At 54.1% G+C, this 13,222-nt stretch overlaps 1 protein-coding gene across 2 annotated transcripts in view; it reads left to right on the forward strand.

The window, feature by feature from the left end:
* The first annotated feature begins 1,104 nt into the window (after positions 1-1,104).
* The window catches only part of TPCN2 (two pore segment channel 2), a 29,999-nt gene continuing 17,881 nt past the window's right edge, over positions 1,105-13,222 (forward strand). Inside the window, exons 1-3 of one of the 2 annotated variants that reach the window (XM_074276690.1) lie at positions 1,105-1,345; positions 7,586-7,650; positions 8,962-9,038. In XM_074276690.1, coding sequence (XP_074132791.1) covers positions 1,216-1,345; positions 7,586-7,650; positions 8,962-9,038 — 272 coding nt within the window. In that variant the 5' untranslated portion in view covers positions 1,105-1,215. The remainder of the gene's footprint in view (positions 1,346-7,585; positions 7,651-8,961; positions 9,039-13,222) is intronic. The other variant, XM_074276691.1, reaches the window with a different exon arrangement.

A 13,222-nucleotide genomic window follows, 5' to 3' on the forward strand; every position in this document is an offset into this window, starting at 1 on the left:
AATGTAGCCATAAGGGCAATGGCCGGCATTTATGTCTCGCTTGGAGGTTTGCGAAGTACTCTACAGAGATTATACCACTGGCTCCTCAGTCATCCCGGGAGATGGTGGTTTCTAGGATTCCCATTTTACGGATAAGGAAACTTGAGACGAGCTGAGCAGGGACTTCCACGCGCAGGAGGCGAATTCCGAGTCCGAGGCAACATTCAAACTCAGGCCTTCCTGACTCCAGTAGGCGATCTCTTCTGCCACCTAGCGGGCTATAAGAGCACCTGGGGATGGCCGCTTGCTACTTTCAACAGCAAATGAAGGACACCAGGAAAGACAATCAGCAAAATGTTCCCAGGATGCGATGAACCGTCTCGTTTCCTTTCCCTTTCTTCCTTCTTTTCTCCTTTTCCTTCTCTCTCCCTTCCCTCCTCCCATAAAACTCCAGTGGGTTCCTGTTTAAGGGAGCGCTCCCCGGGGTCACAGCGCCCCCGTATCACGGAAAGCTTGGCCAAGTTTACACCGATCTCATTGGATGCTCAGTTTCCGCGAGGGGCCCGTTCTGAGATCCCGGCGTTTGACACATGGAGAAACTGAGGCAAAGTAAAGTTGAGGCTGGAGTGGCGTGGCTCTGGCAGGGCCCCTCTCCCCGCCCCCCGCACGGAGTTCTGCGCGGAGACCCCGGAGGGTCGGGAAGGACGCCCTCCCCCTTGCCCCATCCCTCCCCTCCCCCCTGGTCCCCATCCCTCCCCTCCCCCTGGTCCCCAGCCCTCCCCCCCCCGTCCCTATCCCTCCCCTCCCCCCAGGTCCCCAGACCTTCCCCCCTGGTCCCCATCCCCCCTCCCCCTTCCGGCCGGCAGTAACTGACTAGTTAGTGAGTTTCCTGATACAGTAACCGGGCCTGACTTTCCCTCTTAGTTGGGTTCAGGGAGGGGGTGGCCCGGTTCCCCCGCCCCAGCTCAGCCTCCAGAGCGCTCCCGCGGGTGGGGGGCTCCAGGGGACCCCTCCCGGCCTGGAGGCGGGGCAAGGCAGCTCCGCCTCCCGGGTCACGGGATTCCCCCCGCGCTCATTGGGCAGCCCGAAGAGGGGAGCCCCTGGCGTCACGGGCTGGCCCCGCCCCAGGCTGGGCCCGGGAGGGCGGCGGAGGCGCAGCCGGGGACGGCGCTCGGGGCGGCGGCGGGGGCCCGGCGGCGAGCACACGCGTGGCGGCTGCCCCGGCTCGGCGGCCCCATGGAGGAGAGCGAACCCCTGCTGTCCGGGGCTCGCAAGCCCCGCGGATCGGGCTCGGGCCCCCCGGATGGGGCGCTAGGTGGCCGCGGCCCCGGCCCTGCGCGCTCCTATGGCGCCCCGGCTGAACCAGGTAAGCAGGGGCGGGGCCCAGGTGGGGCGGGGCGCGGTGGGGACGGGCCCGGCGCGGAGGGGACCCAGGTAGGGCCCGGAGCGGATCTGGGGGCAGCGGGGTCCTGCGCCAGCGCTGGGATCTGAGCTCGAAGTGACTGGGGACTGAGCGGAAGGGCTGCAGCCCCTGGAAGGAGGGGGAGGGGCCGCGGCGGGGGTGGGGCAGGAGGATGAATGGGAGGTGCCGGCTCCTCTGGCGTCCCGCCCTCCTCTCCCCCAGTCCTCCCAGCCCCCACCGGACTCCGACCCAGACCGTCCCGGCTCTCGCCCCAGCCTCGGCCCAAGCTAACCCAAAGTTGGGGGGCGCCTCCTCATCGCCCCTTTAGGGAGCTCCGGCCAGCCCCGAAGTCCAAGCCAGCCCCCCCTTCTCTCTTCTCTGTCCCGAAGCGTCCCCTTCTGTCCGAGGTCCCCGATGTGAAGCCGGGCATCGGGCGCTGCGGTCACGGACCGGGCTGGCAGGGCTCCTGCGCCCCAGCTCGGCCGGCGGCGACCTCTGCAGCTAACCCGGGAGATGCTGCCCCCGGGGGCGGGCCGGGCCGGGCCCCAAATGCCGGGAGGAGCAGCAGGGCAGCCCGGGGCGCCCCGTCCCCCGCGCTCCGGGCCACACTCCCGGGCCACGGCCTCCTCCAGGCTTTGACCTCGGCATCCCCTGCTTCCAAGGCTCCCGGCCCCACTCTTGCCTCGAGTTCCCAGAGGTCTCCGGGCGTCCCTCGCTCCCAGAGCCCGAGGCCGCTTGGAGGGCCCTGTGTCTGCCAGCAAAGGCCAGGTCTCAGCTCTGTGCCTGTGCCCAGCAGGGCCCCGGCTGTCCCTTCTTCCCTGGCCTGCTGACCTCCCCCCTGCCACCCCGACCTCCCTGCTCCCAGGGGGTGGAGCCCCAAAGTCCCTTTCCCCCGATGGTGCAGGGGTTCAAGGGAGCTTAGTGCTCATCTCCCACGACTGGCTTTGGCTTCAGAGGGTGGGACCAGAGCTTGCCTCTGACCCCGGGATGCCCTTTGCCCTCCTTGGGCCTGTCTAACGAGGCAGCAGGATCTGATGATCTGTGCCGGGCCTTTCTCTTCCGGATTCATGACCTTCAATCCCATTGTTAGATCCATCAGTGCAATGTGCATTTATTTCATGCTTACTGTATACTCCTGCTGGCCAAGTGCTTAGGATAGGACCGCCTCATCTAAAGGGTCTTTAGACAACTCTCTGGCGGCTCTGGAGGATGGGAGGCAGGAAGACCAAACAGAAGGCTATTGCCCTGGCCTGGGCTTCAGGTGAAAGGGGGGAGCCCCAGCCTGTGTTTTGGGGGCCCTCCCTTGTAGTCTTGATCTGCCCTGCACTGATTCCTCCGGGATCTCAGAGCTGGAAAGGATTCCATCTGTATCGGAACAAGGATCCTCAATGCAGTAAAGGGAGAGCAACTTGGATACCTCCAACGAGCAGGAAACTCACTCCCTTTCAAGGCCAGCCCATTCCTTTGTTAGCCAGTTCTGCGAGCCTGAATCGGCCTCTGCAGCTCCTTGCCAGTGTTCCGAGTCCCCCTCTGGGGCCGGGCAGAAGCTGGTGTGTGGCTCCCTGCCCCCACTGGCCAGTCAGGAAGTACAGAGAAGGTGACCTCCGTCAGGGGCAGGAGTGTGTCGGGCCCCTCTGAACCTGGGCATCCCAGAGGTCAGGCTCAATGGCAGCCGAGGTTCCTTCCTGCTGGAAGTCTGGGATCCTGAGTCACAAATCCAGGGGGTGCCAGCTCCCAGGATGCTCTGCCTGAATCCCACGGGCTGGCCCATGGTGACTGTCAGAATCCGCAGCCCCAGGTCGGTCCCCTGCTTTCAGCTGGGCTTCGGGGCCCCTTAGGACCGGCCCCATGGATTTCTCTTTTGTGCCCCCGAGGGCCTACCAAGTGCCAGCCTCCCAGTAAGCAGGGAGACGTGTCCTAAAAGTCCGGGTACCCGGGTTCCTCCCTTCTGGCTCCGGCTCTGAGCGGGAGGGTGGCGTGTTCTGGCCTCAGACTTGGGCCTGCTGCCGACCTTCAGGCCAGGTGGCAGATGTCGGGCCACAGCCAGACCCCTCCTGGGTGCCCGTGAAGATCATCTGCCTTTGGCAGCGGGTGCCCGCACCCCCTGCCAGCTGCAGAGACCTCGTCCTCACGCGGGTGCCCGTGCCCCCTGCCAGCTGCAGAGACCTCGTCCTCACGCGGGTGCCCGCGCCCCCTGCCAGCTGCAGAGACCTCGTCCTCATGCACAGGGATGCTGGCTCAGCGTGGCATGCTCGGGCACTTCCTGGCTGGGGGGGAGCCTGGGTAAGCATGTTCCTCAGTTTCCTCCTCTGAGAGATCGGAATCAGCCCCACTTGGCCAGCTTGTCTCGAGAGAAGGGCGTGGGACTGGTGCTATATTTATAAATGTGGGTGGCATGGGGGAGGTGGTCAGTACCTTGCTGTGGGTGGGAGTCCCTTTGAATGGAGGCTCTGGGTGCTTAGTGGGGCTGGTTGGGGGCTGGTCAGTCTGACCCCTGCCCTCGGAGCTGGGGCAAGAGGGCACTTCTCCGTGTGTAAACTGATGAAAATGCATTTAGGAAGCACTGAAGATGCACCAAGCATCAGGTGAGCCTAAGAAGGAGCAAAAGTTATTGCTGCTTCCTTACGTCGGCTCTGGAGTCAGGAAGCCCCGAGTTTGAATGGGGCCTGAGGCATGTGCAGCTGTGTGACCTTGGACAGGTCATCTCCCCCCCCCCCCCCCCCCCCCCGAGCTGCAGTCATCACCGCGGTGTCGGGCAGTCAGGCTTGCCCCTTGCCCTGCCAAGTCTGCTCTTCCGCTCTTCCCGGTCTGGGCACGTGCTCCGGGCACTTCTGATGTGCTCTGGGCCAGAAGCGGCAGCTTCCTCCCGGCTGGGACACCTGACCCAGAGCCCGTCTCCCCTCTCCCTTCTGGCCAGCGATGGGTGTCTGGGCTCTCTCTGTCCTCCCTGGGTCCCGGGCACACACGCTGCAGGCCCTCCTCCCACCAGTGACTAGGGGAGTCTTGGACCCTTCACTCATGTTTTCCCCTCACCCCTTCCCCCGGGGGATTGTGGGCCTCCCCTTCTCATCTCCCCTGCCTCCTGGCCTTTACGGGACAGCCGTGTTCTAGGGGCCCAAGGGGACCGGCCTGCTCCTTGTGGCCTCCGAGTGTTTCTCCTCCGAATGGCATGAGAGGGCAGGACTAAGTGCTCCCTGGGGGTTGGGGCAGGGAGTGGGCTAACAGTATGGCGGGTTTGTGTGTGTGTGTAATTGTATGTATGTGTGAGTGTGTGAGTGCACCTGAGTGTGTCCATGGGTGCGTGTGTGCGTGTGTGTGTGTGTGTGTGTGTGTGTGTGTGTGTGTGTGTGAGTGTGAGTGTGTGTCAGGGGCTGCACCCCACCGTGGGACTTGCTAAAGTCCCGGGGCCCCTCAGGCTTGGGCTTTGGACAAGACGGCCCCTGCCCATATCTATGGGCCATCTCTTCTGTCAGTCGGGCCGTCCCCAGGACTGCGCCTCTGCCCCAACCAGGTTCTTGTTCCACCCTCAGAGGGCCAGGAGCCAGAGGCGGGAGGGGGGCTGAGCAGCCCCCCCCAGTCATCCCCAGCTCCCCTCTCCCTCCTCCCCCACAAACTAGCAAAAGCAAAGCAAAGGGTGGAGTGGTTCAAATACTCCGCCAGCTCCAGACGCCCAGCGCCCAGAGCTGCTCCTGCCCCTGCCCACGCTCTCTGGCAGGAGTTGGTGCCGATTTAGGGTTAGGATTAGCCAGGGCAGCATTTGGCATTTTTTCTCTCGGGGCTGCTGGCCAGCTGGGCCTTCTTCCTCGGGGAACAAGCGCCTCCACATTTCTGCTGAAATGGCGTGCTCCTTGTAGTGCGCAAGGCTCACGTGCTCCACTTCGCCACGCCATTCCCCAGGTGGGGGGCACCTCCTTGCTCCAGTTTGGGGCTCCCCCAGGACTAGCAGTACTTTGGGGCATGACTGCGCGCTTCTTCTTTCCTTGGGCTGCCGTGAGGCCCTGGGCCATGGGTCAGGAAGCATGGGGCACAGTTCGGGAGCTTTCTGGGCAGATCCAAGCTGCTTCCCATAGGCCCCCAGGCCTCTGCCTGTCATTTTCCCTTGCTTTCCTGGTTGAGCTTGTGTGTTTGAGGCAGGACCTCCGAGTTATTTTTATTTTCATTTCTCCACTGTTCTGGAAAGTTTTTTTAAACTGTGGCTGAAGCCTCGGATCGGATCCTCGATCCCTTGAAAAGTGCCCATTTGCCAGGTGTGGTGGAGCCCTCCTGGAGGCTGGGAAGGCTGGTGGACCTCTGGGCTTGGGAGCTCTGAGTGGCAGCGGGGCTGACGGTGGCTGGGCGGGGAGCTCTGAGTGGCAGCGGCTGACGGTGGCTGGGCGGTCACACGCTGGTCATCAGCAGTGGGGGGAGGAGGGAGCATCCAGCCCAGGTCAGAGCTTCTGGGTCAGTCAGCAGGGGTTTGGGGCTGGGAGTGGCCCCTGAGCACCCAGCCTGGGGAGAAAGGGAGAGCCGGGCTCTGAAAAAGGAAGGGAAGGAGGGAGAGAGGGAGGAAAGAAAGGAAGGAAAAAAGTAGAGAGCAATGGAAAGAGGGAAAGAGGAGGGAAGAAGAGAGGCAGGAAGAAGAGAAAAGAAAAAAAGAAAGAGCAAGGGAAAGAGGGAGAATGGGAAAGAAGAGAGAGAAGAAAAAAGGAAAGAAAGCAATGGAAGAAGGGAGAGAGAGAAGAAGAGAAGGAAAAAAGAAAGAGCAATGGAAGGAGGGAGAGAGGAGGGAAGAAAGAAGAGAAAGAAAAAAGGAAAGAGTAAGGGAAGGAGGAAGAGGAGGGAGGGAAGGAAGGGAAGGAGAAAGGAAGGAAGGAAAAAAAGAGCAGTAGAAGGAGGGAGAGGGAAAGAAGAGAAGAAAAAAAGGAAAGAAAGCAATGGAAGGAGGGAGAGAGCAGGGAAGGAAGAAGAGAAGGAAAAAAAAGCAGTGGCAGGAGGGAGAGAAGAAGGAAGGGAAAGAGGCAGCTGGCAGCTGTGTGCTAGTTCATGCCTTGGGGATGGCTCCTTGGTACCCTCCCCCCTTTATCACCAGGTCCTGCTTTGTTTTTTCACCTTCATCAGAGGCTAAAACAACTTTATTCTCTCACACTAAGCGTGCAGTCTGGGGGAGGGGGGGCGCTTTGAAAGGCAGGGCAGAGTCCCTCGGGGACAGTGGAGAGAGGGCCGGCTGGGCCCTTTTCTGCTCCATGCTGAGCCCCGTGGGCCTCCTGTGCTGTGGAGGGGCTGGACCACTGACCTCTGGCTCCCTCTTGCCCCCTTCCTTCCTCTTCCCCCCCTTATCCCCTCTGGGCTCTGGCCCGGGCAGGGCCGCTCCCCAACGGGCTCTGCCAGGTTTTCTGGTAGAGCCGACGCTGCCTGGGAATGAATCATGGCTTTGGGGTAGCGCTGCCAGCCGAGCTCCTCCTGGGCAGGGGTGCCGCTGGGCCGAGGCCTCTGAGAACCCCTCACTCGGCCTGCCCCATGACGCTCCCAGAGGAGTCTGAGAAGAACTCCCCGAAGAGCAAAGGACTCTGGGTCTGCCTCATCTTTATGTCCTACAAAAGCTGGACGGTTGCTGAGAGAACGTCAGCCGAGGGGATGCAGGATGCTCTGGAAGAGCCCTGAGTTCAAGTCCCGCCTCTCCCTCTTAGCAGAGTCAGGCACAACCACAGCAGCCCATGATGCTAAGGATGCTGGTCCAGGGCAGCCAGAGGCCCTGGATTCGAATCCAGCCACGGATGCGTGCTGTTTGTGTGATCTGGGGCAAATAACTGCAGCTCCCAGGTCACTTCAGGCTCTGCATCCGTGATTTTATAGCCTTTCCCCTCTCTAGTACCTCAGTTTCCTCATCTGTAAAAGGGGGTCCCTGAGGTCTCCCCTCAGTTCCAGATCTGTGATTCTTGGGAACATGCCTACCCTATAAAAGCCTTAGAAGCAAGTAGCACAAGTACTATTCACCCCATTTCACAGAAAGGAAAACTGAGCCTCAGAGAGGGAGGGGATGGTCCCAGGTCACTCAGCTAATCTGCAGCCGGGATGCAGACCCGACCCTCCTGCCTCCATTTCCAGCACCCTTTCCACGACGATCCTTTCACTCCTCGGTTTCCCTGTCTGTAAAAGTGGCCGGCTGACCCGCCCCCGTCCTGCAGCTCCCACACTCGGTGACCAGTTTCTCTCCTCTGTGCCCAGGTGCTGACGCCTACCGGGATCTCTGCATCAGCCAGGCAGCCGTGTTCATCGAGGACGCCATCCAGGTAGGCCGCCTAGCGGCCCGGACCCTGCCCCCCGTCTGCCCGTGCCATCCCCTCAGCCCCACGGGGGGCATCTGTCTGCGCGGGGCACGGAGGCCGCTGCTCGGGCCCTGGGCACATGAACTTTTGCGAGTAGTTTTAAGGGCCCAGTGAATCAGGGACATGGGGAAGGAAAGGCCTATGCTCTTGTGGCCTCTGGCTGGGGGGGGGGGTGTGGAGAGGGGCTCCTGTGCCGCATCCCCCGCTTGTGGAGAGAAAAGGAAGGACAGACGGCATTCTGGGAGAGCAGCAGCTCATTCTTTCAGATCTCCCTTTCATTTCTCTGAAGATTCAACTTTTGTAAAATGACTTTATTGAAAATTTAACGTAAATTCTCTTGCTGCCTTTGGTACTTCAAGACTCCCTTTGTTCCGAACCAAACCGGGCCCTCCCAGTGAGCTTGAGCTCCCAGAGTAAAAAAGAGAAGGGAAAAGAATCCAACGCGTTGGCAGGTCCCGAGAGTGTCTGCAGCACTCTGCGCCCATCGCCCCCCACGCGGGCCAGGAGAGGAGCGGGTTCCGCCCCCCTCCAGGTCCAGCTGAAGTCAGTGTGACTCAGTGCCCTAAGCTTTGGAAATGTGGGTTAGGTTAGTGTGAGTGTGAAATATCCCTCCCGGGATTAAATAGCATTTACCCAGCATGATTTAATTTTTTTTTTTTTTTTTTGCTGAGGCCATTGGGGTTAAGTGACTTGCCCAGGGTCACACAGGCGGGAAGTGTTAAATGTCTGAGGGCAGATTTGAACTCGGGTCCTCCTGAACTCAGGGCTGGGGCTCCATCCACAGCGCCCCCTAGCTGCCCAGATTTAATAATTTCTTAGTGATTCTCCTGCCCATAATGTAACTCATCTGTAATATTAACGATAATTAGTTCCAATGATTGCAGACTCCCAATGGCCCTGAATGCCGGGCTCAGTCCTTTGCCCTGCTGGGGCCCGGGACGCCAGACTGCGAGCCTTTGGGGGCTGGCCTTCGCCCACCAGACTTGGGGTCTCTCGTCTCTCCCCTGGCTTTTGTCCGCGGAGGCCCAAGTTTGGCTTTGAGTTTAGCATGGAGGGCGCCGGGGCCGGTTTCTTTCCTGAAGCCCCTGAGAGTTGGGCAGGCCAGCGGGGGCCTGTGTTATTCTAGTCTGTGGGTCCCCCTCCCCACCTGAGTCCCCCAGGCTCTCCCTGGGCACCTCCCATGGGTCACCCCATGCTAAGGGCCATGGTGAGGCACCTCATCCCCAGCACTCCCAGTGTGGGGCGTCTCCTCACCTCATCCTCTTCTCCTTCCAGTATCGCTCCATTTATCACCGCATGGACTCCACATCGCTGGCGCTCTACCGATGGCATTACTCGCGCGTCTGCCAGGGGTGAGAATTCCCGCCCTCGCTTGCGGTTTTCCCAGGGGGCTCTGCTGGATTCTCTCCGGAATCATTGTCTTAAGACCTCTGGGCACTTCTGCCATTGGCCCAGGAGGGCGGCCTGTGCTGCCCATTTTAGAGATGAAGAAACTGAACCTCAGAAGTCTTAAATGACTCGTCCCAGAGCCAAGATTCAAAATGTGGTCCCCACTGACTCCGTACTCGGGGCTCATTCCTCTGAATGATGGATGGCTGGGGCTCCCGGGGCTGAGGCAGGCCACTAGACGGACCTGGGGTACTCCCAGGATTTGGGGTCAGATGCCTCAATGCTCACCCCTTGTGGGACTGCTTTTGGCCACATGATTTATGTCCTCAGACCTCAGTTTCCTTATCTGTGAAATGGACTCAGTGGCCTCTGAGACCTCTTCTAGCTTGATATATGGGACCCCATGTCAGGATCAGCATGGACAGGGGCAGTACGGGACCATGAGGGCAGCTTAGGGACCACCCCCTGCTGGGCCAGACAGGGACGCTCAGGGAAAGGCTCTTAACGGGAGGGGGGTGGGCGCGGCAGGAGCGTGTCCAGGCCTAGGGCAGGATGGGTAAGGTGGGGGTGGCAATAAGGGCTGGGGAGGAAATCTTTGACTTCTCTCTGCTCTGGTGGGGCGGGCCCCAGGCAGACCCCCCATGTCCTTGTCTGCCACATGGGGCTCCAGGGCCTTGTCCGTGCTCCCAGAGCGGGGGTCTTGGCCAGCCGTGTGGGCATCGGGTGTTGAGCCAGTTTATCAAGGATTTCAGAGTTGGAGCAGCTCAGGCCGGCCCCATGACAGCAGCTTGGCAGTTGGTTGGCAGCCAGCTGTCCTCATGGCAGGGTCAGACTCGTGTTTTTTTTTTGTTTTTGGTTTTTAATATGATTTTATTTCCCCCCCAGTTTCATGTCAAGAAAAAATTTTTAAAAAAGAAGCTTTTTATTTTCAAAATCCATGCAAAACTATCATCCCTGCAAAATCTTGTGTCCCACTTTTTTCTCCCTCCCTCCCCTGGATGGCGAGTCAGCCAAAGTGTGCTCGACATGTGCCCTCCTTCGATTCGTATTTCCACATTATCAGAGCATTCATTTTTAGCAGATTTTGAGTTCCAAATTTGTCTCCTTCACTCCTCTGGCTTCTTCCAAAGATGATGAGGTGTCTTGTCATGTAAGACATATTTCCATATTAGTCCCAGTTGTGAAAGAACAAACTGATCAAAAGGGGGACAAAAAATAAGTGGGAAAACCGCATGGGTCCGATTCTAAGCCCATCGGGCCTTCATCCGAACGTGGGCAGCATTTTCCTTTGGGAGTCCGTTGTGTTGTCTCGGCCCATCGTGTCGCTGAGAAGAATGAGACGTTTGGGGTTAATGATCCCACTGCGTGGCCGAGATTGGGTGCCACGTTTCTGGTTCTGCTTATTTCTCTGCGTCAGTCAAGTCTTTCCAAGTGTTTCTGAAACCCGCCTGGGCATCGTTCCTTATTGCACAACAGTGTTCCATCATGTTCGTATACCACGGCTCGTTCATTCCTTCCCCTTCAGCAAATAGCCTGCTCTGATGTTTTTGTGCTTCCGGGCCCTTCCCCGTTTTCGTGATGCCAGATGCAGACCTGGCAGTGTGGCTGGTTCCTGGGGTGTGTATGTTCAGTTGCTTTTTAAGCAGAGTTCCAAATTGCTCTCCAGAATGGCTGTATCAGTTCACAACTCCAGCTGTGCCATTGCGCCCCAGTTTTCCCACATCCTCTCCAACATATCTCACTTTCCTTTTTTGTCACACTGGCCAATCTGCTAGGCATTAAAGGGGCACCTCAGTGTTGTTTTAATTTGGATTTCTCTGTTCAAGATTTAAAGCTTTTCTTCATATGCTTATAGATTTTTTTCATCTGAAAACCACCTTTTGCTATTCTTTAACCATTTGACCAAATGGGAAATGGTCTTTATTCTTATAAAATTAAGTATTCTCTATATTCTAGAGAATTGAGTCCTTTATCAAAGATCTTTGCTATAAAGATGGTTTCCCATCTTTCTGCTTTCCTTCCAATCTTGGTTATATTGCTTTTGTTTGTGCAAAAGTTTTTAAATGTATATCAGAATTATCAATTTTGCATTTTGTAATGCTCTTTATCTCTTGTTTGATCATCACTTTTTCCCCTTCCCATAGATCTGACAGGTATACTATTCTTTGCTCTTCTAATTTGCTCATGATGTCCCCCTTTTATATCTAAATCATTTTGATTTTTTGAATTTATCTTGGTACATGGTGTGAGATGTTAGTCTATACCTAATTTATGTCCTATTATCTTTCAGTTTTTCCAGCAGTTTTTGTCAGATAGTTCCTACCCCCAAAGCTGGGATCAAATATTAGTTTTCTTTTGTCATTAACTAATGTGTTTTGTGTTTCAAGTCCATTGAGCCACCATTCTAGCCAGTACCAGATAATTTTGATTACTCCTTTGATATAATTTGAAATCTAGTATTGCTAGTCCACTTTCTAGTGTATTTTTTTTCATTAATTCTCTTGATATTTTTGACCTTTTTTTCCTTCCATATCAGTTTTGTTATTTTTTTCCTAGCTCTGTCAGATTTTTTTGGTAATTCGATTGATGTGGCACTGAATAAGTAGTATATGAGGGTAGACAGAATTGTGATTTTTTTTTTTTTTATATTGGCTCAGCATAGCTATGAGCAAACTGATATTTTCCAATGGTTTAGATCTGACATTATTTGTGTGAAGAGTGTTTTGTAATTATGTCCACATAGTTCCTAGGTTTGTCTTGGTCAGGTAGGCTCCCAAGTATTTTATATTTTTTACAATTATTTTAAATGAAATATCTTTCTTGCCGCTGATAATTTTCATAAGTTTCTCATATCCTGCAACTTTCCTAAAGTTATTAATTTTAAGTAATTTTTAGTTGATTCTTTAAGACTCTTAAAGTATACCATCACATCAAATGCAAATAGTGATAGTTGTTTCTTCATTGCCTATTCTAATTCAAAGATACAAATAAGATACAAACACCTTTGTATCTTATTTGTAAGATACAAATGCCTTTGTATCTAATAAGATAATAGGGATACAAATTAACATATCCCTATTACAAATAATGTTTACTAATGATTTTATGTAGAGATAGCTTATCATTTTAAGGAATGCTCACTCTATTCCTATGTTCTCTAGTGTTTTTAATAGGAATGGATCCTGTATTTTGTTAAGCTTTTTCAACATCTGTTGAGATAATCATATGATGTCTGTTGGTTTTCTTATTGATATGGTCAATTATGTTAGTTTTCCTAATATTGAACCAACTTTGCATTCTTGGTATAAATCCCATTTAATCATAGTGTACAATCCTTGTGGTATGCCCTTGCTAGTATTTTATTCAGAACTTTTGCATTAATATTCATTATGGAAATTGGTCTATAATTTTTGTTCTCTGTTTTAGCTCTTCCTGATTTAAATATCACTATCATACCTGTGTCATAATTTGGTAGAGGTTCTTCTTTGCTTATTTTTCCAAATAATTTATATAGTACTAGAATTGTTTTTTGAATTTTGGTAGAATTCATTTGTGAACTCATCTGACCCTGAGGATTTTTTCATAGAGAGTTTGTTAATGGCTTATTCAATTTATTTTTCTAAGATAGGGTATTTAGGCATTCTGTTTCCTGATCTGCTTATCTACTTCTTATAAATATTCATCAGTTTTACTCAGATTGCCAAGATTTAATGGACTACAATTGGGCAAAATGCTTCCTAATGATTTTAGTTTTTTCTTCATTGGTGGTGATTTCACCATTTTGATTTTTTGATACTAAAAAAAAAAAAAATTGGTTTTCTTTCTTTTTAAAGTCAAATTAACTAGTGGTTTATCTAGTCTTATTTTTTATTTTTTTTCCCAAAAAATTAACTCCTAGGCTTATATATTGATTCAGTAGTTTTTGCTGTTTTACTTTCAGTCTTATTTTGGTTTTCAGGACTTCCAATTTGCAGTTCAATTGAGGATTTAAAATTTTTTCCCAAGTTTTTTTAGTTGCATATCTAATTCATAGATCTGAGGTTTTTTTTTTTTTTCCATTTTGTGGATATAAGAATTTAGAAAAATAAAATTCCCCTTAAGTACCTCTTTGGCAGCATTCCATAAGTTTTGGTATGTTGTTTTATTG

Source organism: Sminthopsis crassicaudata, chromosome 6 (genome assembly GCF_048593235.1).
Source record: "Sminthopsis crassicaudata isolate SCR6 chromosome 6, ASM4859323v1, whole genome shotgun sequence".
Classification (NCBI taxonomy): Eukaryota; Metazoa; Chordata; class Mammalia; order Dasyuromorphia; family Dasyuridae; genus Sminthopsis; species Sminthopsis crassicaudata.